We start from the raw sequence: 27,310 nt of genomic DNA on the forward strand, positions 1-27,310 counted from the left end.
AGCAAAGTCCTGAAGGTACCATTTACAAAGACTTCTACTGTACGTTACCAAATGTATTGGCACAATTTTAGTGTGCATTGGGTTCACCTGTGGCATCCAACTATGTCAGTCTGCAGAAAGAAAAAAAAAAAGCATCATGTATGTAGCTTCAAAATTCTGAAGCAAGCCGTATGGGAAGGTGTTGGAAATCGAGAGAAAAAAAAAACACTTTATTCCAGTAGGTGACTTTTATTGGGATACCATAACATCATGTTTTGATTGTGTCAATCGTTTCCGGTGCAGCTTTCAGCTGTTCTTGCTCATTGGCTACAAGAGGCTGTAAATAAAAAAAAAGCAATGACTACAAAATGTCTCCTTCATGGAAACAAGATACTTCAAGTACTGTTGTTACTTGAACTTGAGTAATATGTAGCTGATGATGATATATCAAACCAAAATGGGTGATGCATGATTAAGTTATATTAAACTATTTAACAGATTAAGTCATGTTCCTAAATGTTAAGCTAGTAGTCATGTGAACATATAACTGTACATCAAAACATTTAAGAGATGTCGTTTTATAAGTATTGTGTAGTTCCTGATTAAAAACCTGGAACTGTTTCAAAGATTAAATATGATTGGTTAATAGTGTTTTATTACTGTAGGGAAAAATGAATAAAAAATAAAAGCTATTGCTACCATAGCACATACACCAAAAGCATTTACTACCCAATGTGTGAAAGTGTAGAGTCATACAAAATTAAATCTTAAATGAAAAGGCCCACACAAACTGACTAGTGTGCTGTTGTCTTGTCCTGGTATCAAGGTTAAATTTGACTTAAAACTGTCTATTAATTTTGGTAGAACGACAAAATTATCAATTTAGGAAATTACAGGCATGTTTAAGATTACCCAGCCAGATTTGGAAAGTTTTCTATTTTTATCACAAAGGTGTTACAACAAGAAGAAAAATATATTGTATATACAAAGATGTAAGGTTTGAGTTTTATCTGATGTTTTTCTTATAAAGGTGCACTATTTAAAATACATTCTTAAATCTAATTCAATCATGTAGAATTGTTGCTGCAAAATCCTTGCTATTGTAAAAATTTCCTACACCTTAAGTCACTACTATATGGTATCCGAAATAGGAAATAGACTTTCTCAAAATATTTGGGTTGGAAGAATTACAGTATCTTGAATTGCCTGTAGGTTAACACATGAATTACCTGAGATGATCATGGTTTGGCTAAATGATTTTATCTTTAGATGCAACTACAACTTGGTTCTTTAGTCATTAACATTTTCTTAAGATGAACCATTGTTATTACAAACAAAAGGTTTTTCTAGGCAACAACCCTTTGATAGTGAAAATCTAGCCTTCAGAACATTTTCTTGTCAGCATACTGACAATTTAAGTAAACAACTTTATGAAATTCATGGGTTTTATTATAAAATGAATTTGCTAAAATGGTAAGCACCGAATCTCTCTATAAGCAAGTCATGGTCAATAAGGTATACTGTACAGTGCTCAGATATTCATGGCGGAGAGTTTAGGGGAGAGGTTACAATACAGCTAAGCAAATTTAATATTGTTTTACAGTACTGTGCACATCTGAAAAGACAAAGCAGCCTTAATTTTAAAAAATATACTGCACTAACAATAAGAGCAAGATTTGAATATCTAAAACACTGCAAAAAAGACTATCAAACAATTGATCAACTAAGGGAAGTAGCAGTACATCTTAATTTAATTTTAATTTCTTGCTAAATCTATGAAAATAAATTGAAGATGTATAATGGTGGTAATTATTTTAAAGACTACAATAAAGTCACTCGACAAAACCACTGAGAAATACCAACTACCACTGAATAATGTAGGTGAATTTGAGATCTATAAACAGGTTTATCAGAGGTCATTCAAAACAAGTTTTTAATCTTAAAAATACAGAGTATTACCATTTATAAAACCTGCTAAAGTTATTAGAATAAAAAAAGGTTGACATTCAATATTGTTACAGCAATGCACTTAAAAGCTGTTTATCAGCTTTGTAATGACTGAAAGCTATGATGTTAAGTATACTGTACTATAATACTGTATGCAATACGAAAGCAAACTAATATACTGTAGAAATAAACGTGATAGTTTGATAGTACAGTACTGGAAAATTCTATTTTACTCTATCTACAATGTACAAGTCTTCAATCACTTTTTTTCTCCAAGTTCAAGAGGAAATTACTTGAAAGACTATTTCGGGCACGAAGGAAAACACACCAAGCATTTCGTACGCACATGCTTGGCAAGACAAAGCGTAACACCTCATGACATATCACAAAGAAGGGCAACAGTTATCTGGTCAAAGAAAAAGAGTTATCTTTTATGAATCACACTAGATAAAGAAACCCTGATTCGTTATCTCGTTTTCTACGATTTACTTATAACTTTTAATGCCAAACCCATAGTGTTAGCATAATTGATCAATGTAGGCCTAAAAGTTTAAATGCTTTAGTACCCTTCAAAATGTAAGCTTTTCAGATAATGAAGAAAGTTTTACCACCACCAAAGTAATTGAGATTGACAGAAGAGCTACAAATGACTGTTTGTTAATATTTTCAATGCATTAAGGTCAGGCCACACCACTTTAAAAGAAAGTTTTTCAAGTAATGTGCAAATCACCACAGACAGTTTTTGAAGAGATGTCTCATGCATCCCAGGCACATATTGTATATGCAAAGTACAGGTAAGATGTAGCTGTTACAATAGATAACTCTCACCAATCTACGGATGCATGGTAAACTTTTACGTGTTCCTCGTGATTGATTCAATATGGTGCGATGCTACTGAAAGAGTGAAAACAAAAGAACTAAGTCATGACTTCGTTTTCTTTGGCTGCTGCGAGTAACTCTGATGAAGACGATTCTTGTAGCCCATGCCAGGTACCACCATGACAACCCATAGCAGAGCTCAGTCGAGTAAGGATAGGAATGCCGTAATACTGCTGGACTACTGCCGCAACCACGAAGAGCATCATTATCAGCGTGAGAATCGAGATTAGGATTAACCCTGAAAAGACATTTTGAAATTATGTAAGAGGTAATGCAAGGAATGGTACACTGTATTTAGATGATTTGAAAGCTTGTTTCAATTGGTACAGTAAATGTTGAGTAACATGTCAAGTCGGGATTGCTATATTCGAAAACTTACTACATACAGTACAGTTAGCCCTCGTTATTCGCAGATTCTTTGTGTATTCGGTCTTTCGGGATACAGAGAACCATATAACCTATTAAATACAAAAGTTCATGTATTCAAGGTTTTGCATTAGTACTCTTGCACATCTGTGAATTCCTTTGCTCTCGGACTTGTTTGATCAATCTCGGCACAGCACAACAGCCCATCTCTAGCTGACAGATATACTTGACAACTTCATAGATAATACTGTACGCCTACATGTAAACTATTCAGTAATAAACCCTTTGCATAGTACTGTAATCCATATTATAAAAATTATTTAAAGACGTTCATATATATATTACATTTAAGTAATATTTGATGTGTACACTTGAATAATACTAATGAAAAATATAAATTTGCATTACAGTTAAAAGAAAAGATTCTCTCTATCTCTCTCTCCCTCTCACTATGAAAAAATGTAAAGATTTTGAAATTGGAATATTGTTATTTAATTATCATATGCTTGAGTAATTTTCTATTAGAAGAACTGTTACTTCAATGAAGAAAAATAAGGAAATTAGAATTTATCTAGAATTTACAATATTTAGTAACTTTCTTATTTGTAAATGAAAATATTTACACCATTTTTAAAAGAAAACTTTTTAAAATTACTGTCGTGAGATGATAGGAAATTTGTTCAATCATAATAAACTGATATTTTGTTAAGTTAGCCTGACACACCAAATTAAACAGGAAATTAAATTTAATTACTCTCTCCCAACCAGTTCTCTTAGCTCGTAAATCAATCAAAGTTGTCATTCTTTTCTTTTTATTATGACCACCCCTAATCTTCAATAAACTGAAGGGGACTGAAAATTAGAGCTGGGCATATTTCATGTTCTTATCCACAGTACATATGTCTTGTAAACACAAAATATTAATGACTATAAAGTCTGTTTCCATTCTACTGTAGTTATATAAACTATATTGTTTGTAATTTTTTATGCAGGAAGGAATTAAATATTATTAAAAGGAAATAAGTGGAAAGTAATTCGATAAAAACAATGAAAGGAAGTACTGTAAAGTGAATTGAAGGAATAATAGATTAAAATTTAATGTAAAGAGAGGGTGTTAATTTACATACAGTACATATAATATAAGGATTTTTGCTGAGAAAGAGAACTAATTTATGATTATCTAGACAGGAATGTCTAGACAAGGGCTCTTTACAGTGTATGCGTAGCGTAATTTAAGTGCAGTGAACGCAATCCTTAAGGTGTAGGGCATCACAGATTTTTCTGAGTCAAATTTAGTAAACGTTAGTGAAGTTTTACAGTCAATTATTGTTATCTAAAGATTTTTTTATTTCTGGTAGGATAAATATTCATAGGTTCATTAGGAAAGAACTATCAGTAAAGCATTTACAGTACAGTTTTTTACTGCTTATGAAACCTTAAAACACAGCATTCGATTTCGTCAGCTGACCGACTAGTTTGAGCAGACATTATCAAATTTAAAAAAAAAAAACATGATTTTAAAAAAGTTTATTGTGCTTCATTGAAACATTTTTGTACTTTCATTTTCAATATTGAGTGTATTTTGACCATCATCTATTGGTGACTTTTACTCTGCAGCATTGACAAGTGCTGTTAATTACAAACAAGTGTTTGGTTGTTACTTATACATAGCGTGGTGTTGCGATAACTTTCATGTTTCGAGTCTTCTTACCTTGTACTGAAGCTTTGTTAATAATGAACAATTACCCCCTGAAAAGTAGTATGAACTACAATGCCGTGATAGACAACACATGAAAACAATGTACTGTAGTGCAATACAGTGGGTTACCTAGTGTGTTACTCAACCACAAGTAGGTAATGACCAGCGAGTTGGTAGGTTACGCGTAGACTCCAAGCATTCACGGATTCTTGATCTTTGTGCCTGTCTGTGTTACCTAAACCGCACGAATATGGAGGGCTAACTCTACTTGAAAGGCATACAACAGGTAATGCAGATAAGATGGTATACTACTACTGTATGTGGTTTTAATTTCATTGTAACATTATGTCTGAAGTTGAACTACTTTTATTAGAATTTGAAATGTTTCTTATCAAGACTATAAAATTTTAGTGTACTTTTTTTTTTTTTTTTTTTTTTTTTTTTTTTTTTTTTTTTTTGTACAAACCTATTAGTTGGAGAACAGAGAATCCAGCAAAACAAAGGTCATCTGAAAGAGCATACGGCGAAATCATGCTTGTGTTGAGGTAAAAGACACCACTCACACTGAAAATAAAGATAATTGTTTTTGTAATACAAGCAAGTACTACATGTAAATACCATTATCAAGCTGCAGGTACATTTTTCATCTTGGAAGACTAGTCTGTGGCATGTCATGTAAATTTATAAAGTCTAAAAACAGATTCTAACCCAGAGAAAGCATCAGTTTTCATAGCGTTTCAACTGTACTGTATTGTAATTACTTACTTATTAAGTTGCTTCAATTGATTGTAGTAATTATATAAAGTTGCTCATTACATCATTACAATGTGCTTCAGTAATGGAATAAATCTATTAAAAACTATATTTTTTCAATATACTAAAGTCCCTATGACAAAGTTTTATAATTTATTTTTCAGTGAAATAGGAGGGCCTAGGCACCTGCTTTTATCTCCAATTGCTAAACTCTTCATACATTAGTACTGCATCATATTTCAATAGTTGTTCCAAATGTAACTAGTACCTGCAACTATCTCTAAATCTTTTGTGTGTTCTTCCACTTAGTCTGTACTCTTGCTCCCCATCAATGAATGCTCCAAGTGAATCTGCTATCTTGACTTTTATAGCTCCTGAAAACACGTGCTTTCTCAGAGGGTGTTCCTCATACAGTGCACTGTAGGCATTACTTAAGTCTTTGCAGTATCCCTTGGCCCTTGGCTGCATCCACTTTTAAGCCATCTGTGCTTCCTTTGTTCCCACCCTTTCTTCAATCTTACTGTTCAACCCATAAAACTATTAACTTCATGGTACAACTACCAAGTTTTCACCCAGCTGCTGCCCGGTGACGAATCACTACTACTCCAATCCCAGCAACGAGCATTATGGCTCAAGTTCCACACATACTGCCATTCAATCATAATTGTAATATTTTCTATGACAGGTCTCATACAGATGCATGATTGGTACCTGAGTATTCACTGTACTAACCGCTTAAGGGGTAATGCCATTAATGTGTCTCATATGGTGCGCTATAGCTCTCTATACTCATAGATATTAATTCGTTCCCCTTTTGGTTCTATCATAACTCACTTTTTAGCCTATTAAATATTGCAACACTGGGGTTTTCCCATAATTTTACATGACCTCTGAATTATCTTGCAGGGTCAAGCATTGTGGCTATATTTATGAATCCTATCCTATCGCTTCCCTCACTATGCTTCGAAGAAAGTTATAAGGTTAATTGACTACATCTATAAATATGTATACATATACCTTTAGAGTTCAGATTGAAGTCAATTTAGATGACTAGACCAATCAGCAGTATCTTATCATAATAATAATACTTTAGTTCAGTTTAGCATATTGTTATTTTAGATGGAAATTTATATAGAGTAAAATCTAGTCACTTTTTGCTGTGAGAACACACTTTGTCCTCTAGGTTACAAAAATTCCTGAGATTAGTTCACAAAAACAAATGATGCAGGTTTTATCCTAGTTGCACCTGAGGGCTCAATGGCCTCCAGGGTCCCAGTGCTGAGCCATATAGCCCAATTTCATAAATCTAAATGATTTCATGGTAACCTTAAGAATTGTCTATAGTATTGAGAACATAATTCATGTTAGTTTTCATTTTATGGATGACATCACATTATTGTGCAGCACACTCGTGACTTCTCTAACAGAAGCTATATGCTATTTTACAACAGAAATCAGAGGAAAAATATAATTATATTTTGCAGGGTTTAAATTTTGAATGACCTAATGCGTAACAAGGGTCCGCATTAGATGGGGGAAGACAATAATAAGACGCCAGTTTACTTACAGTGGATTGACATTATACCCCATGTACTGAACAGTTGATCCAGGATAGCTACATGGACACGAGCCATTGTTGAAGTACGGCCATGAAATACAAGGTCTTGCCAGAAATTTTGTTGAATATGTTGAATACCGAATGCTTTCTGTGTATAATATATACGCCATTGCATGGTCACAACTGCTGCCCTCTGTCGTGAACAAAGAAAATAATTAACCTTGTATGTTAATGATCCACATTAATGTGTCTGTAGGCTACAATACTTTTTTTTAAACAAAAGAAAAAAAAATATCATGAAGTATTTTACCTTTAGTGTGAAGGTTACCATCTCCACTTTCTGTACAGGCGGGTTGCCGTTGACCACCGTTGGGCCAGAAATCTGCATCTCCGATGTTTTCATCTATGCCATAACAGTCCTGTGGAGAGATTCGCTAAACTAAAACTGAACAGTTTTATGAGAAATGACAAGTAAAAGATATATTAGGTAATATTTTCTAATAAAACTAGACAGTTAAGTTTATTTAAGATGTTTTTTAGTAAAGGTTTCTCTATCTATATAACTGTATTCAAGTTTAATTGCATTATGAAATAACTTATTAAATCTATTGCATATATTTTTTCTCTATTATTTCACCAAAACATTTTTTTGTTTTAAATTTCAGTTTTGATTCTATGAGTTTAGGCATCAAAATTTTATTTATCTACTTTACCAAAGATTAACATATAAAAAACGTATTATTAACCAAATATTGATGCTCAATTCAGATGAAAATTAAAAGTTTATTCTACAACATAACTTTCTTGCTCTTTCTGCCGAATTATTTTCACAATTCTGATTCAGCAGAGATACACTTCTCTTGAATTTGCCTTGCTATGACTTTCACCATATGGTTGCAAACATGTCCTACCTATTTCCCAGATACCTTTGAAATATGACTCAGTAGGCTAAGTTTTACCCAGCCCTCACTTTGGGAAGGAGCCCATGATGTCAGGAGACTTGCATAATAAAAGATTATAAGGTATTGTACTTATTTTTAATGACTTACGGTCCACTGACTCATAATAGTTGTGCAGCCATGAGTATGGATGACATCGACAAATGTTGCATCCGACTTGTCTAGCCTTTCAGTGATGTCTGCTGCGTGGAACATTAGCCCGGCTGGGTCTAGACCTGTCATTTAAAACATTTTTCAGATTAGAAAACTGATTGTAAAGAATCTTCCAAATTTCAAAGAGTTTCAGGGAGAGGTTCTTTTTTCTTTTGTAAGACAAGGGCTTAGCTTGTATGATTGCTGACAAACTGAAACCCATTAATTGACATCATGATCCAAAAATGTTAGAAGATGCAGATAATTCGACATTGTGAACGTAAATAGCATAAAAGGCTGACCAAACCGGTTGATGCTATACCTAGTGACTTCAACTAAGTTATTATACGCACCTGTTATTCTTGACAAAGACCCATTCATTTTTTTCCCTGCGTAACCTACAACATGGGCCCCCAAGGAATGGCCAATGAGGTGGATTTTGTCAATAGAGAGACCAGCGCCATCGATGAGGAATAGCAAGAGTTTACTGATGTCATCGCCCACACTCGGAACTTTCTCTTGGATAACAAAGTAGCTTACAGTATATGAACCAGCTGACCAAGTCACGCTAATAACATTGCAGTATTCTCGCTTCAGCAAGGCTGTGTTAAATATAATAAAGAAGGATGCGTCTAATTAGTAGAATGAGGGATATATATATATATATATATATATATATATATATATATATATATATATATATATATATATATATATACACACACATATATATATATGTATATATATATATATATATATATATATATATATATATATATTATATATATATATATATATATATATATATATATAAACCGATATATATATATATATATATATATATATATATATATATATATATATATATATATATATATATAGAAACTGGCCATTCAGTAAGCCTTACTGCAAACTTTGTCCCATTATTGTAGGAAAAAACTTAAGTTTGATACTGGAAGAGTTTTAATTCTCAACCTTGGGAAGGATGGAAACTAATTGAGACATATGTCAAATATTATTAATGATGGATTAGATACCATGCATCTTACTGAAAATTTCAGACTAGATTTTTAAGTTATCTGAACATTCTAAGACTGTCATGTAGTATACCACGACTCTACTCCACAAATCTTACCGTCTTTGAGCTCAACGATCCAGTCATCCCTCCCAGAGCCCATGAAGCCATGGACAATGATGTAGGTTTTTTGAGGGTAGAAACGAGAAGCAGCAAGAGAGAGCTGGGACCCTATGACCAAGTCAAAGGGACTGTTGCGATGTTCGCTGCAAAGAGGAGGGTTGGATACATTAGTTATCATAGATGCTTCAATCGTGTTATGAGAATAAATGACTATAAGTTAGTGAAAAGTGTACGAATCCAACATTTTAGGAGTAAGAAGATAAAAACAGAAATTGTTGGATATGAAGGCATTGACATCCAGGAATGTGTGCAAGATAGGGATGAATGGCACGGCATGCGTAGGTTGGTGGCTGGGTTGTACCCGATGCTACAGAACCTTTGATTTAAGTATGATAAACAACTAATGTTGTGAAAGCTTTAACTGCATGGATTCATCCACAATTCAACTGTTATAATCCGGTTTTAAGTCATCCCATATTTGCGGGTAATGGGTGATGCATTTTGTGACATTAGAACCCTACTCACGGCATTTATAGGAGAAGAAAAAGAGAATAAGAGATATCTGTAAAACAAAAAAATATGAAAAGCAGAAATATTACCTGGTCACTATGAAATAGTGAATTATGGACATTTTTTAATTTCAGAATTTGAAAATGTAAGACATGAAAATGTAAATGTTTTTAAAGCCAATAGGGAAATAGTAAAAGTATGTGGAGGGGAGCCTAAAATTCTTCCCCAGGAAAATAGAAGTATCTTGATAGGGACACTATTCCCCAATCCATACATCCAAATGCCGTATTAAGTTTATTTTTGGAAAAGAAATTCAGGCCATTAGGACCATGGAAAGGGTTACTTTTAGAGAGGCCAGGGCAACCTTTTTCACTGGTTTTGAAGAAAAACTTGCCAAATCATGCTGACGAAAATAGTAACCTCACTTCTAACATATAAAAAAAGATATGAAAGTAGTTAAAGAAGATGAAAGCCCAATTACAAAATTATATCCGGAAGATGTAGTAAATCAAAACAGATACTTAAAGAACAGAAAGATGCTGAAAAAAAAAAACCATCCACTCCCATTCTTAAGTATAGTACAAACCTCTCTCAGGCCGTGTCCTTGTCTGATTTGATGGAGGTTTCACTTAAAACCAATTTATCTGGTGCATCTGTAGTGGGGAAGGTGCAAAAACCTGGTAACTCACAATCTTTTGATAAAAAAAGAGAAAAACCTCCATCTCTCTCGTCCCCTTCCATAAGAAGTTCTGACTTCAAATATATTTAATGTGTTGTCTGCCGATGTTTCTAATCAACTGGAAGACAACTTAAATAAATAAGAAATTCAAATTGAGGTCCACCATCTCCCTCAACACATAAATCAAGACACAAAGAAAAAGACAAACACAAAACCCAATATATCAAGACCCTCTCTAGAGGAGATTTTAATAGTAAACATCCTTTATGGGGAGATGTTTTGGCAAACTCAAGGGGTAATATTATGTCATCAGTTGTGGAGAATGATAATGTAGGACTCCTCAATACAGGAGAGACCACTCACTTTCATTTTTAGACAGGTACCTTGTCATACATTGACCTATCAATTGCAAGCTCTAACTATCTTCTCGATTTTGATTGGAGAACATTAGATGATTGGCATACTAGTGATCATGCACCAGTCATTATAAACACCAACAATGGTCCATCTTTACAGAGATCGCAGCGATGGAATCTTGACAAGGCATACTGGGATAGATTTCATGTGCTAAGCGAAATTAAAGGGAATGCAGAACAGTTTGAAAGTGTTGATGATGCTATAGACTTACTGAATGGAACTCTTCCTACAACAGGAGTCAATTCAATTTCCAAAACTACAGGGTTATTCAAACGACGACCAGTCCCCTGGTGGTCTTCAGAACTAACGGCCCTGCAGAGCCACAAGAAGGTCTTTAACTCGATTGCGCAGACGCCATACTGAGGAGAATTTAATTATAAACAAAAAATGTAAAGCATAGTTCCATCGTGCCATGAAAGAAGCTAGGCGCCAGTCTTGGGTGTCTATTGTTTCCTCCATTAACAGTAGAACACCCCCATCTTCTGTGTGGATTTAAGTAAAAATGATGGCTGGCAAATTCATCCCCACCCACCACCAGTCTTGAAGGTGAATGATCAGTATGTGACTGGAGCAACTGAGGTTAGCAAGGCCCTGGCTGATCATACCTCAAATGTATCGTGCAAGTGTGATGCAGCTCCTGGTTACCAGTATAAGAGCATTGAAAAAAAGAAAATTTTAAATTTTGCAACAAGAAAGGAAGTCATACAATTCTTTTGCTGAAAGAGAATTTCATTCTGCACTTACTACTTGTAATGATACAGCCCCTAGACCCAATGGAACTACATATGCAATGATTAAACATGTACCTGTTAAAACCAAATTATTTATTTTAAGTATTATTAACACAGTATGACATGATCATAGTTATCCAAGTGTTTAGGAACTAGCCATTATTTTAGGGTTTTTAAAACCTGGTTAGGATAAGTTTTTAGCAGCAAACTATCGACCAATTGCATTGACATCTTGCTTATGTACGATCATGGAGAAGATGGTCAAAACAAGCCTGATGTGATATTTGGAAAAGAAGGGTATTTTATCAACTATCCAGTGTGGGTTTAGAAAAAATGCTCCCAGCGACTGATGTGTTGATACGAATTAAGTCCTTTGCATCCAAACAGCACCATGTAAGTCTCTTTTTACCTTAAAAAGGCATATGATACTGCATGGAGATATGGTATATTTAAAACCATTCATAATTTGGCATTACAAGGTCAGCTACCATTGTTCATTTAATCATTTATTTCACATAGATTTTTTTCAAGTGTAATTGGGGCAAACACTATCAGAGAGAAAAAAGTCAGGAAGGAGGAATTACCCAGGGTAGTGTGCTAATTGTAACCCTCTTTGCACCAGCCATTAATGTGATATCCTCTGTCATTCCCCAAGATATTCTCTCACCACTATTTGTAGATGATCTCTCCATATTTGCTGGCGCTAGAATGACAATGGTTGAGAGAAAACTACAACTCTCCATTGACAAAATTATTCAGGGGCTGATATGAATGGGTTTAAAGTTTTCGACAAACAAAACTACTGTTGTCCATTTCTGTCGTATTCAGGGAGTACATCCAGACCCTGATATGTACATCAAAAGTCAACGGATCCAAAGCTGCCTTTGAAGTCTGAATAATGTGTTTTATGCTTCCTGTTTCCTTCAGCATTGTATTCTAGGATTAATTATTCCCAAATCTTGAGTGTGAATTTTATATTAGAACTTATATCTATGTCATTTACCTCTCTGCTTAATTCTAATTCTGTGTCAGCTTAGGAACTTTAGGATCCTCACGTACAGCCTCTTTTGTCTTCAATTTTTGCACAATTATTGTATATGGCAAACAGTTAGTTTTTTTTGCATGTACTGTATATTCTTCTGGAGTTACAAGATTACTCCTTACATTCTTCATAGACATCATCTTTCGAAGAACCTTCTTATACAGAGATTATCCGGATTTTTAGATCTAAGATGACACTTAAGTTTTTGTAACCTTAAAGATCTTATTTGTTGTTAAAAGGTTATTCCTTTTATATACCGTTTTAACTGCTATTGACTAACCTCTTCTTTACGGAATAACCAGACATTTCCTTTGAACACTTTAGGTTACTCGTATTATATTTAATTTCACTTTTTCTGACTAACTTCTTGCTTAGTAAATAACAATGTGTTTCATTTCCATTTTAATGATTATTCCTGCCAAATTTAATTTTTACTATTTATAACTAAGCCCTTGTTTAGGGAATAATCACATGATCGAATTATATTCAACTTCACTAGTCTACAATATAAACGGGACACAGTTTTTTCATCATTTTGTCTTACACATTTTGTAAAGTAAGCCTTACACAAAAAAAAAAAAAAATTGTAAATTTTGTGATTCTATGCATAGGATGAGCTTAAGTAATAACTGATTTTAACGATACTTCTTTTTCTGATTTTTATATATTTAACAATTGGTAGTAAGAGCCCAATTTTTAAATATGTAAACTCTAAGTATCCTACATTAATATCTGTACTGCAGTGTGAACATTCCCAATTATCCCGTCCTAAGGTGAGAACCGCAGGTGAGCTCTAGTAAATCTCAACCCATACAATACTGCTCCTGCTTCACTCTTATTATTATTATTATTATTATTATTATTATTATTATTATTATTATTATTATTATTATTATTATGTGTGTGTAGGCAAAAGGGAAATGAACCGTAACCAGAGAGAAGGATCCAATGTCGTACTGTCTGGCCAACCAACTACCTGCGTTACTGTCTGATTATAGTTCAGCAGTCAGCACTCAGTTGGAACGCACTATCCCATGCTAGGTGTAGCGCCTGAACACGGAGATGATATTGCTACTGACAAAGCCATTTTTGAGAAGTCTCTGAACTTGAAAAAGTGTGATGGTTGACGAACTGTATCCCCAGGTTATGAACTGGATATCTGTTACTGAGAGATCTTCCCAGAATTATTTCCTACACATAATTTACACAATAACTTGATGTATTGTAAATCAAATTTGAGTTTCTTTTTTAATCTTCTTTTCAGTGATAAATAATAGATATAGTTTCAATAATTGACTAAAAGAGTTGCCCACAATGTAATTGATTTTTCTAGATATCTGTTTATCTTTAAATTATCATAACAGCTTTAAAAAACTCACAAATCTTAATACAGTATATGCAAAATGAGCATCAGCACTACATTAGTAATATAAATACAGCAAACATTAGTGACAGCCTATATGGTTGATTTGAGAGAGAGAGAGAGAGAGAGAGAGAGAGAGAGAGAGAGAGAGAGAGAGAGAGAGAGAGAGAGAGAGAGAGAGATTATGAATTCACAAATTAAACAGAGCTACAGTGCTTGGGCTATGGCTCGCACCAGGAGTTGGTCCCGAGTCTGGGTAAAAAAAAAAAGTTCGCCTTGCAGTCAAATGCTGTTATTATCAGCAAATGTACTATTTTTCTGCTTGTTATAGCATGCACTGTATGGTGTATATACATTGTATATAAACAGGTATTCAGCAACTGACCATATCCATATAATTAACCAGCTAATGAAAAAATATACTGAATATGACAAACCAATATGGAAAGTATTGGTTTATAAAGGTACTCTACTGGAAAGGAAGGAGAGTCAAGATATTAGAAGGTGTGGTATATGTAAGGTAAAAGATAATGCTAGGGAAGCTTGTCTGAGATATTATGGCAATGTAATGAGAAGAAAGAAGGTGGGAAAAGATGATAGGAATAGAAATTGATGGAGAAAGTTGACTTGAACAACTAATCCTGTTAGACAATAAAACTAATAAGGTCGAAAAAATAAATACACACACACACACACACACACACACACACGTATATATATATATATATATATATATATATATATATATATATATATATATATATATATATATATATCAAGTGTAAAATCCACAGAAAGCAGGAAAGTAAAAGACCCAGTACCAAGCGCTTTCGTGTATTGCGTACACTTCTTCAGGGGACAAAGTGAATTAGAGAATAAAATCATACAAAAAAGAAACCTAATAAAACTAAAATGAGAGCCCCTAACAAGCAAAACATTATAAATGTGTTTAAGTAATAATTAGTCGTTAAAAATAAATAAACATTTGTCGTTATATAATAAAATGCTAGTAATGTAACAATCATTGAACTAAATGTTTACATTGTAGACTATGCAGCCAAAATGATCATACTATTTTATTTTTTATTCGGACAAGCGTGGTTCCTTGGTTTCTATGTTGTCACTTTGTATTAAAACTTTTATTTAATTTTTATCATAATCATGATTATTGGGTTAATTTTTTCATAATGATCTAGATGATATTTTGATGAAGAAGATATAGCACAAATTCTCTATAATCATGCTTAATGAACTGTATCTTTTATTGAGCAAAGTTTCAAAATTCTTCGTTCCAAGAACCTAGTCTCATTAAGGCCGTGTCCCACAGGGCTTGCGACAGAATAGCAAACCATATTCGCTATACATACTCATTATTCGTGATTCATGCTGAAATCAGTTGGCCAACCTCTGCAATGCATCTGCGCTGGTTGCTTCTCCATCTCCCAGGAATTTGAACTGCTCAAAATTTTGGTTGCGGATGGGACTTCGCAATACATTCGAATTTCATACTCAATACATTTGTAATTCAGACGCAATACATTCGCTGTGTCCGGCCTTAATCCGCAACTCACGGGTAATTGCGTGTTTGTAGCGGAATGGGAGAGTTTGTATACCGAATGTATATATAGCATACCTAACGCATCCATACATCCATACTACGAATTATAAGAATGCATTCCAGATACATAGCGTACAATTTGCAAACCAACAGTGATTGGATAACGGTAACCCAAGATTGTATATACTGTAAAAGTGAGCCAGAACTGGACTTCCGTCAATTGCCATTCCACGTAACGATTTTGCGAAAGGGGATGCAAACATCGTGTAATTTTCTCAGATGTATTTCCATTGCTGTCCAGGGTGGAACTAGCATAGCATATCTAGTTTTGAAAATTTCAATGATATTTTCATCGTTCATTAAATACTAACGTTAAATAGAAACTCGATTTTCTTTGTATTTTCAAGATAAAATACACAACTTCCTTATTCAGAAGTCTATTGAAAATCTTGTATATTTTCAAATCTTGACTTATCGTAGAACAACTGTCATCATGGCATTTATATTTCTATTAAAAAGGTAAAATAAAATCTATATGTCTCTACAACAATGGACTATTAAATGGAGATGGCGTCTATAAACTTATGGTATTTTGAATTTGGAGAAAATTGGGTTCTTACGACACATTGTAACAAAACATATAAAGAAATTAAAAGATTAATTATTATTATTATTATTATTATTATTATTATTATTATTATTATTATTATTATTATTATTACAGGCTAAGCCACAGTCCTAGTTAGAAAAGCAGGATGCTATAAGCCCAAGGGCTACGACATGTAAAAATAGCCCAAGTGGAGAGGAAACAAGAACATAAACAAACTACAAGAGAAGTAATGAACAATTAAAATAAAGTACTTAAAGAACAATAGCAATATTAAAATAGACCTTTCATATATAAACTATACAAACTTACAAAAAACCTTGAGGAAGAGAAATGGGATAGTGGTGTGCCTAATTGTATCCTCAAACAAGAGAACTCTACCACAAGACAGAGGAAGAAGATCATGGTACAGAGGCTATGTTTGAGGGTTTATGTTTTCCTATATATAAATTGTTTTTAAAAAACTCCTGTTTGCTATATCATGGAAAATACTCAATAAATAGAGAGGCAACGCTATACCCAAATTCAATGTGGAAATTTACATAAATGAAGTAAGGCTATTATTGAATTGTTAGGGAAACAATGCTTTTTTTTTTAATGATGACATGCCCTCATTTCTCCATATAAGAATATTTCAAAAATCCCTCCTATACACAGCTATACCAAGAAGACATGGAAGCCAGTTGATCACGAAAGCAAAAGCCAATTAATACTATTACAGCATTACTGCTCGTGAGGAGAATTAGACATGTGCACTGAAATAAATGTGATGAGTAAAGTTCTATGAATGGAAAGTGACTTGGTTTGTGTGTTTTCATTATATCTATTCTAAGTAGTGCTGCAAAACATGCAGGGATGGTATTACGTTGCAAAACAATAGATATCAAATTTGTATAATAGGATGATGATATATTTTTTTCTCATTATTATGAATATGTTACAATAAAATTGGGTACGGAAATGAAGTTAACTTACGTATATATCCCTATTCATACCACACACGCACACAAATATATATATATATATATATATATATATATATATATATATATATATATATATATATATATATATATATATATACATATATATATTATTTAATACACAACATATTTGTGACTGCTTACATACACGTATACAGTATATATATATACAGTATATATATATATATATATATATATATATATATATATATATATAATATATATATATATATATATATATATATATATATATATATATATATTTATGTATTTATATATATATATATATATATATATATATATATACAGAGAGAGAGAGAGAGAGAGAGAGAGAGAGAGAGAGAGAGAGAGAGAGAGAGAGTTCAGCCCATTAGTATGTCAGCGATTTGTAAAAGGGGTAAAGTTGTCAGCGTCGCACCCGAATCTATTTACCTTAAGAGAGAGAGTAACGGCTGAGAAAAACAACAGAGTCAGTATCTTATCATTAAAGAAAAAAAGAAAATCGCAGCATTTACTTACCTGGACCACAAGTGGATACCCGTGACGTAGTTTAAAGGGACAAGAGTATTTTCGCTCCTCACCAACAGATTGACCAAACCTGAAGGAAAATATGAAATTAAGGATTATTCACTGCTAACAAAATGAAGATATAATTTTAGGTTTACTGTGTATCTGAAATTTGTATTTGATAAGAAATATAATTTTATTTTCTATACAGTTATCCGGTGCTAGCGTGGCTTGTGTCCTACCAGGATCTTCAGAGTGTAGCTTGTATCCTACTAAGGATTTAGGTTGGAAAAGTTAAAAGGTATATCAAAGAATATTTTTTTCCATTAAAAGAGTACTTCTTTAGGTTGGAAAAGGTGAAAAATATATTAATGCATATTTTTTTTTCATTAAAAGAGTACTTCTTTAGGTTGGAAAAGGGGATAAATATAATAATGCATATTTTTTTCTTATTTAAAAAGTTTTTCTTTGGGTTGGAAAAGGTGGAAAATATATCAATGTATAAAATCTTTAATTTAAAGAGTATTTCTTTAGGTTGGAAAAGGTGAAAAATATATTAATGTATAATTTTTTAATTTAAAGAGTATTTCTTTAGGTTGGAAATGGTGAAAAATATTATAATGTATAAATTCTTTCATTAAATGAGTACTTCTTTGGGTTTTAAAAGATGAAAAATATATTAATGTATAAATTCTTTCATTTAAAGAGTATTTCTCAGGTTGGAAAAGATGAAAAATATTATAGTGTATAAATTCTTTCACTTAAAGAGTATTTCTTTAGGTTGGAAGAGGTGAAAAATATATTAATGCATAAATTCTTTCATTAAATGAGTACTTCTTTGGGTTTTAAAAGATGAAAAATATATTAATGTATAAATTCTTTCATTTAAAGAGTACTTCTTTAGGTTGGAAAAGGTGAAAATATATCAATGTATAAATTCTTTTATTCAAAACAGTACGGTACTTATTTAGGTTGGAAAAAGTGAAAAATTTAATGTAAAATTAATTTCGAGATACTTTCAAAATGCCACAAAACCTAGCACACCTCTCCTAACCTAACCTAGTAGATCCCAGGTCACAGACCTAGTCGGGTGCATGCTCCCCCCAGACCGGCCTACCCAGGTCACAGATCTGACTGGGGAGCAAGGGCCTCGGATCTCCCTTCCCAGGTCACACCAAGGAACCGGGGCGAATATGTGCGAATCGTAGAAGGTCATGAAATAAATGAAAAAATGTCTCGGAAGTATAGGATGCCGATTTTTTTGTGTAATTTTTCATGGATTTATTATGCGTTCCAGAGAAGAATCTTTATAGAAGAGAAGGTTAGTTTTACTATTATTCATCGATTGTTCGGTAAATTTTTCCCACCCAAACATGGGTAGGATACAAGCTACACTTGTTAGGAACGAGAAGTATGAGTAGGATACAAGCGACACTTGGTAGGGACAAAATGTCTGGGTAGGATACAAGCTAAACTAGCTCTAGTTTTCCTTTGTACTTGCTGTAAGATTTGTGCCCCCTCCAGTTTTCAATTCTATGTGAAATAACATAAGCAATTTAACAAAAACTAAACACACGAACGTGCCACTAGCAACAAGTGAAGGTAGGGCGGAATAGCAGCACTTAGCCACATCCGGGCGTTTCTTTGAAAGGCCCTCCCCAACCCACCCACAAACACTGCTACCTCCGCCAACGCAATTGACGAAAGCAACCTTGGTTTCAACAACAGAAAAGATAGTTCACAGATTCACCACTCGATGTAGGCTACATCCATTAATGAAAAATCCTCTTGGTAATTCCATATGATTCATGTGGGATTATAAAGCGGTCATAATGATATCATTATAAGCCACAGGTGGGAAACGCATGCCTGTGAATGACGTATATCGTGTGGGATGGACTGTAAATCCAATGATTAGTTTTTACAGTCTCGAGTGAAAACGCGCATGCACGCAGGTGTAGAAGACCTCTTATATATATATATATATATATATATATATATATATATATGCATATATATATATATATATATATATATATATATATGCATATATATATATATATATATATATATATATATATATGCATATATATATATATATATATATATATATGCATATATATATATATATATATATATATATACATATATATATATATATATATATATGCATATATATATATATATATATATATGCATATATATATATATATATATATATATATATATATATATGCATATATATATATATATATATATGCATATATATATATATATATATATATATATATATATATATATATATATATATATAATGTTCCAGAGAATGTCACCTCATATTGAGTTGATATTGTATGTTATTCTTTCATGAAGTTTAATGTAATATATCGAAAACTAACTAGGTCACGATTTCTCTTCTATTACAGTTCAAATAACGTACAAATTCTTATAATTTGCTAAAAACGATTTTATACGAATTTGTAAGTAGGACATAAAAGACGGATTTAAAGAAAAAAAACTCATTGGGTGTAACATGGTGACTGATATAAGTAACTATTGACAAAAACAGGGCAACTGACATGTGGGTTACACACCAATTACAAATTACACAGTTCATGAATTAACGCCAAGTGTGCTCTGATGAAATTTGAATACGTAATCCCCATGCAACTTAATATAGGATTTACTTCGGACAGAATTAGTCAACGCCATTCTCGTGAAGATCTTGGATGCATTGGAAGTTCAAATTTTAGAGCCATGCAACAAATATTCATTTATTCTTGATTTGTTTCAATAAATGACGCTTTTTGTCTAATTTTTGTCAAAGGGTTTTCTCACTAGACTGTCAACTCATCAGGCTGACGTTTTAGTTACATTTAAAACCATATCAATTCTACTTTTATTACAAGATTTACCTGTTAAAACTGTGGCTTCATTCAGCCTGTATGTGAGGGCAAGATTCGCCCGCCTCTCTCTCTCTCTCTCTCTCTCTCTCTCTCTCTCTCTCTCTCTCTCTCTCTCTCTCTCTCTCTCTCTCTCTCTCTTAATATGGTGGATACTGTGGGTTGATATGAGGGTTGCACACACGAAGCCACATAACATATTGGAGAAAAGAGTAACTTCATAACATGGCAATGAGGTCATTAGATCTCTAATTACATTGAATGGTGAAAATTATATGGTATGAAGTCGAATCTTAACAAAAGTCAAAGTATGATTGTAAGCAGGTCAAGGATAGTGGCTCCTCAACATCCGGATCTCAGCATTGATGTTTCTTTGACTTTGTATGACTTAAAATTTTAGGTGTGATTCTCGACAACAAATTTACTTTAGAGAAACACATCAGGTCTGTCTTCTTCAATTGCACAAAAATGGCTTATTGAGAAAGTCTTTCAAGATTTTTGGTGATCAATCTGTTCTGAAGAAGTGTTTTAATTCTTTCATTCTACCTTGTTTCGAGTATTGTTCTCCTGTCTGGTCTTCAGCTGCTGATTCTCATTTTAATTTGTTGGACAGAAACTTACGGTCTATTAAATTTCTTATTCCTGATCTAGATATTAATCTCTGGCATCGTCGTTCAATTAGTTCTTTATGCATGTTGCATGAGATTTTTCATAATTCTGACCATCCTTTATATTCAGATCTTCCTGGACAATTCCATCCTGTTCGTAATACAAGGCAGGCAGTTAATTCTAATAGCCAGGCCTTCACCATCATGAGGTTCAATACTACACAGTATTCTAGAAGTTCTATTCCAGCTGTGACTAAGTTGTGGAATGATCTTCCTAATCGGGTAGTTGAATCAGTAAAACTTCAAAAGTTCAAACTTGCAGCAAATGTTTTCATGTTGAACAGGCTGACAAAAGTATTTTTATAGTTTATATATGCCATATTTGTTTTGATGTTACCGTTTTTAGAATAGTTTATTGTTATTTTTTTTTTCTCATCGCTTATTTATTTTCCTATTTCCTTTCCTCACTGGGCTACTTTTCCATGTTGGAGCCCTTGGGCTTATAGCATCTTGATTTTTTTCTAGTTGTAGTTTGGCTGGTAATAATAATAATAATAATAATAATAATAATAATTATAATACAAAACCCTAGACGATTAGGCCTACGTTCAAAATTCATCATATGACTACTGGCGTGTTGAGAAGCACTGGCCTAGTGTATTCTCATTTTGACTATCGCTATGTATTTGAATTTGCATTCGATAATTTTGACTTTAAATCAGAATCACATAATAAAGTATCTCAAAGAAGCACTATGTTATAGGGGAAAAAAAAAGTCCGTCAAATTAGGTTTAAGTTTTGAAGCACATGTACGACTCTAATTCTTTAATATTAGTAAGCCTACTCAAGTCATTTTTTAAAATCTGATCTCTATATATGAAATGCAAACAAGCATGGCTCCAATCTAAATCATTCCTCACGATTACGCATTGTTATTTTAAATCTTAAAAGGCATGTACAAAAGAAATATTTCACCATACATTTTACTATGTTATAAATTTTATGAATATTTGGGTCTATGCACACTAATATTTCAGCCAAGGCAGATGTGTTTGATATTAAGCAGCTTCCTAAATCCGAACGATTCCAGAGGATAAAGCGTCGCAACAATTACTGTCCCCTTTATCCTTGAAATGCTGACTCGTGCAATAAAATTTCCACACTAGTTACTCCATACAAGCACACACAACGGTCATCAGTAGAGCGTCGAACCCACCTTACACACATACACACACACAATATATATACATATATATATATATATATATATATATATATATATATATATATATATATATATATATATTATCATCATCATCATCTCTCCCGCCTATTGACACTTAATGCATCGGTAAAATTTCGCCTGTCGTCTCTATCTTGAGATTTTAAATCAATACTTTTCCATTAATAATCTCCTACTTCATGTTTCATAGTCCTCAGCCATGTAGCCCTGGGTCTTCCAACTCTTCTAGTGCCTTGGTGAGCCCAATTAAAAGTTTGGTAATCTATTGGAGAGTGCGAAGAGCATGCCCAAACCACCTCCATCTACCCCTCACCATGAACTCATCCACATGTGGCACTCGAGTACTCTGTCTTAAAGTTTCTTTTCTAATCCTGTCCTGCTATTTAACTCCCAATATTCTTCTGAGGGCTTTGTTCTCAAATCTACAATATCTGTTGGATATTATTTCATTGTTATACCACGACTCATGTCCGGCATACAGTAACACCGATCTCACTAAACTGATATATAGCCTGATTTTTATATGTAATTTCATGTGATTTCATTTCAGAATTTTACTTAACCTAGAGATTGTCTGATTTGCTTTTTTTTTAACCTTTCATCAAACTCAAATTCTAAAGATCCTGCATTAGAGATCATAGTTCCTAAATATCTAAATGATTCCACCTCATTAATCCATTCTCCTTCCAATGATATTTCATCTTCTATTGCATATACCGTTCTCACCATCTCTGTCTTTCTTCTAATCTTCAGTCCAACCTTATGTGATATTTCATGCATTCTGGTAAGTAAGCTTTGCAAATCCTGTGGCGTTTTGATAATAAGGACAACGTGATCAGCATACTCTAGGTTCGCCAATTTCCAGTTACCAATCCAGTCCAATCCTTCTTCGCCATTCCACCCAACTGTTCTATGCATTACAAAATCCATGAGGAGGATAAACAGCAAATAAGTGACAACACATTAACTTGAAGTAATCCACTGTTCTCTGGAAATTCCTTTGATAGGACTCCATTAACATTAACTTTGTACTTTCTATGCTCATGAACAGACTTAATCATATTTACATATTTAAGAGGAATTGCATAATAACTAAGGACTCTCCACAAAATTGGTCGGTGCACACTATCAAGGGCTTTTTTATGGTCCACAAATGCCACAAAAAGTGAATTTCTAAGCTCTACACATTGCTGTATAACGTATCAAAATGAAAATGTAGTCAGTACAACTTCTACCTTTTCGAAATCCTGCTTGTTCATCTCTCAGCTTTTCATCAATCTATCTCTCCAGTCTATTTAGAGAGAGCATACTACATATCTTCATGACAATTGACGTAAAGTGTGACGCCTCTATGATTAATGCAATCAATCTTTTTTTTTCACCAACATTCCTAGGTCCCATTCATTTGCTTTTGCCTATTCTTGCCACATTCAACAAAATAATATTGTAAGTATTCTGGGAGTCACTTCCTTTTCGGCCAATATCATCTCAGCAGTTATTCCATCGTAACCCGGGGCTTTCCATCTCATGAGTTTTTTTTTTTTTTTTTATAGCGTCGCCTTCAAACACGCTGAATTCATTTATGGGCACATTAAGGTCTTCCTCTTGCGTTACAGTTCTCTTGGTTGAGGGTACATTCAAGCACACAATTCTATGTTTTATTATTTTCTTTCTTCACAGAGCTATTATCTCTGTTGAGGCATCGGGCTTAAAACATTCTGCTTTTCCAGTCAGGGTTGTAGTTTAGTAGTGGGAAGAATAGAAGATGATGGATTGATAAGCTGAGAAAATGTGTATGTATAAACTGGCATAAAAAGAACTTAAACAGACGCGAGTGGAAGGACATACCTAAGGCCTTTGTCCTGCAGTGGACTAGCTACGACTGATGATATATATACAGTATATATATATATATATATATATATATATATATATATATATATATATATGTATATATATATATATATATATATATATGTATGTATATATATATATATATATATATATATATATATATATATATATATATATATATATATATATATCATCATATGTGTTCAATCCTTGTGGTCATATCTACAGCTAGAGTTTGTGAATGATTCTACGATGAGAATGACTGAGAATGAATAAAAAAAAATGTCCTTTGCAATGTTAAGCATCTCAAACAAGCAGGAAAGAGTCACAATCATCACCAAAATCAAAATGTAAAAATAACTATTCCATTAAATCACGATAACTAATACGAGATAATCTCAGGGGACTATGAAATCCTCAATTGTTATCACAGTTATGAGTAAGGACGACGAAAGTTTAATTTCAAGACTGAAAAAACATAAATGAGGTATATAAGGAAGATGAGGGGGGGGGGTATTGCACTGACAAGATACACGCGCGCACGCACATGTGTATCCACGATTTAGTGATTGAAGTATTTGTGGTTGTGCCCGATGCCTTTCATAATGAGCTCTATCAAGTTATGAGAAATTTTGCATTGATTAATAATAATAATAATAATAATAATAATAATAATAATAATAATAATAATAATAATAATACACTTAGGAAGGAAACTCTGATTTAAATACATACACTTGAATATTATGGCTACATTTGTTTTGTAGGATTTTTTTTCTTATATTTTCCTCATAGTACTCTTCTCTATACTGCCACTTTTTATTAGCAGTTCCAATGATCATACATTTTTTACAAGTGAAATAGATATAAAAGATGATCTGAATACTTCTTTTTACCAACAACAGTAATAACTAGAGGGGCACTCAGTAGAGAAGGTGCCTTCCCCACGCCAAACATACTTATAACTCCACTGTGTACTTATACTTTGATACATTTCCTTCAAAATATAATGCAGATATCCTTTGGAAATGGCCCACATGTCCACAAGGTTTCATTGAAATTGCTTCATTAGCGTTTGCATAATATTGTTCCCAGACAAAAAATAAACTAACTAAATATTTACAATTTACCAAACGTTGCGGTTATGTTCCAAGTACTGCTACATACCTGTACTTTGATGTACTCGATCCAAAATGTTACAGATTCATGACTACTACGTTTGGTCAAAATCACTGCAGTATTTTTTTTTTTTTTAATTTGCTCACAAACACACAAACAGACAGGGGTGAATACATACCATGACGAAAATTTTGCAAGGGATATGTATTCACTCCTGTCGGTTAGTTGATGTGCAACTTTACACGAAAACTACAGCACCGAATTTGACCAAATTTGGAAGTCATGTTGGGGATGACCCTAGGATAAAACTGTAACATTTTGGATAAAGTAAATCAAAGTACAAGCATGAAGCCGTAATTGCAATGTTAGTTTTTTGTAAACAAGATTACGCAAATACCTTAGAACCAATTTCAACGAAACTTGGTGGATATGTGAGGCATGACCCAAGGATGAATCCAATAGATTTTGAAGACAATTCATCGAAGTACACGTACACAGTGAAGTTAAAGGCAAAACAATACTGCTTGGCGTGGTGAAGTGCCCCTTTGGTCATACCCAACATGACTACTACGTTTGGTCAAATTTGGTACAATAGTTTTTGTGTAACGTGTATACACTAACTTTGGGGCGAAGGCAATAATAATAATAATAATAATAATAATAATAATAATAATAATAATAATAATAATAATAATAATAATGATGATGATGATGATGATGAAAAACCCACGAGATCCTTCCTACTGTAGTTACAAATCTATTCAAAGAAAACTGGTTCGATATTCATAGAAACTGGTAGACACTGGGAAAAATAATCCGATTCGACGCAGCGAAAACATGACCACGCATTCAAACCATCAAGTTCAACGATAGTTTTTATGATAGACAGACAGTCAGAAAATGCCTGCGAGTGCTCTTGCAATGAACCTCACCAGTCGTGGTTGTACAATTCAATACCATAAAATATTCATTTAATTATCACCCATAATCAAATGCTTTGGCCAAAGGATGAAATGTGGCAATGTTGATTTTAACGGATTGTACCTAAATCTCTCCTTCCATACATTTACACACACAGAGAGAGAGAGAGAGCTTCGAATTTGATGATCATCTACATCACACTAAAGTAAATTGCTGTAATCTGACCACTGCAATGTGCAACAGAGGAACTTATCTGGGACCAAATAGTGTCATATACCAGGTCCTGGTTGGACTACATTTCAAGGATTACCCTAGCCTTCAAGCAACGCTGTTTACTTATTATATTCATCATCATCATCATCATCTCTCTCTCTCTCTCTCTCTCTCTTGCAGTCATGATATTTTTCCTCAATCCAGTCTTGCTCAAAAATTCTTAGTACTCTAAGCACTTTCAACTTGCCCTCCTAATTCCGAACGTTTCCCAAACAGTTCAGCTAGTGAAACTATTCCATAAATTCCTACAAGGGTTATCATTATTATTATTATTATTATTGTTGTTGTTGTTGTTGTTGTTGTTGTTATTTATCATCAACATTATTATTATTATTATTATTATTATTATTATTATTATTATTATTATTATATAATTAATATAATTATAATTATTATTATTATTATTATTATTATTATTATTAAAAGGTAAGCTACAACGCTAGTGGGAAAGCAAGATGTTATATGTTCAAGGGCTTCAACTGGAAAAAATAGCCCCGTGAGGAAAGGAAACTAGGATATAAATAAATTGCAAGAGAAGGAATGAACAATTAAAATAAAATATCCCAAGAACAGCAACAACAC

The 27,310-nt window shown here is 33.1% G+C and overlaps 1 protein-coding gene across 9 annotated transcripts in view; it reads right to left on the bottom strand.

Moving 5' to 3' along the window:
• Positions 1-208: 208 nt before the first annotated feature.
• Positions 209-27,310, bottom strand: part of LOC137660315 (pancreatic triacylglycerol lipase-like) — a 32,435-nt gene continuing 5,333 nt past the window's right edge. For 7 of the 9 annotated variants that reach the window (XM_068395134.1, XM_068395128.1, XM_068395133.1 and 4 more), the window contains exons 3-11: positions 17,820-17,898; positions 9,408-9,553; positions 8,626-8,874; positions 8,231-8,355; positions 7,492-7,600; positions 7,191-7,374; positions 5,337-5,434; positions 2,856-3,043; positions 209-316 (exon numbers count right to left, since the gene is read on the bottom strand). In XM_068395134.1, coding sequence (XP_068251235.1) covers positions 248-316; positions 2,856-3,043; positions 5,337-5,434; positions 7,191-7,374; positions 7,492-7,600; positions 8,231-8,355; positions 8,626-8,874; positions 9,408-9,553; positions 17,820-17,898 — 1,247 coding nt within the window. In that variant the 3' untranslated portion in view covers positions 209-247. Of the gene's footprint in view, positions 317-1,550; positions 3,044-5,336; positions 5,435-7,190; positions 7,375-7,491; positions 7,601-8,230; positions 8,356-8,625; positions 8,875-9,407; positions 9,554-17,819; positions 17,899-27,310 lie in introns of those variants that run through there. The other 2 variants (XR_011047667.1, XM_068395135.1) reach the window with 2 other exon arrangements.

Source organism: Palaemon carinicauda, chromosome 20, assembly GCF_036898095.1.
Source record: "Palaemon carinicauda isolate YSFRI2023 chromosome 20, ASM3689809v2, whole genome shotgun sequence".
NCBI lineage: Eukaryota > Metazoa > Arthropoda > Malacostraca > Decapoda > Palaemonidae > Palaemon > Palaemon carinicauda.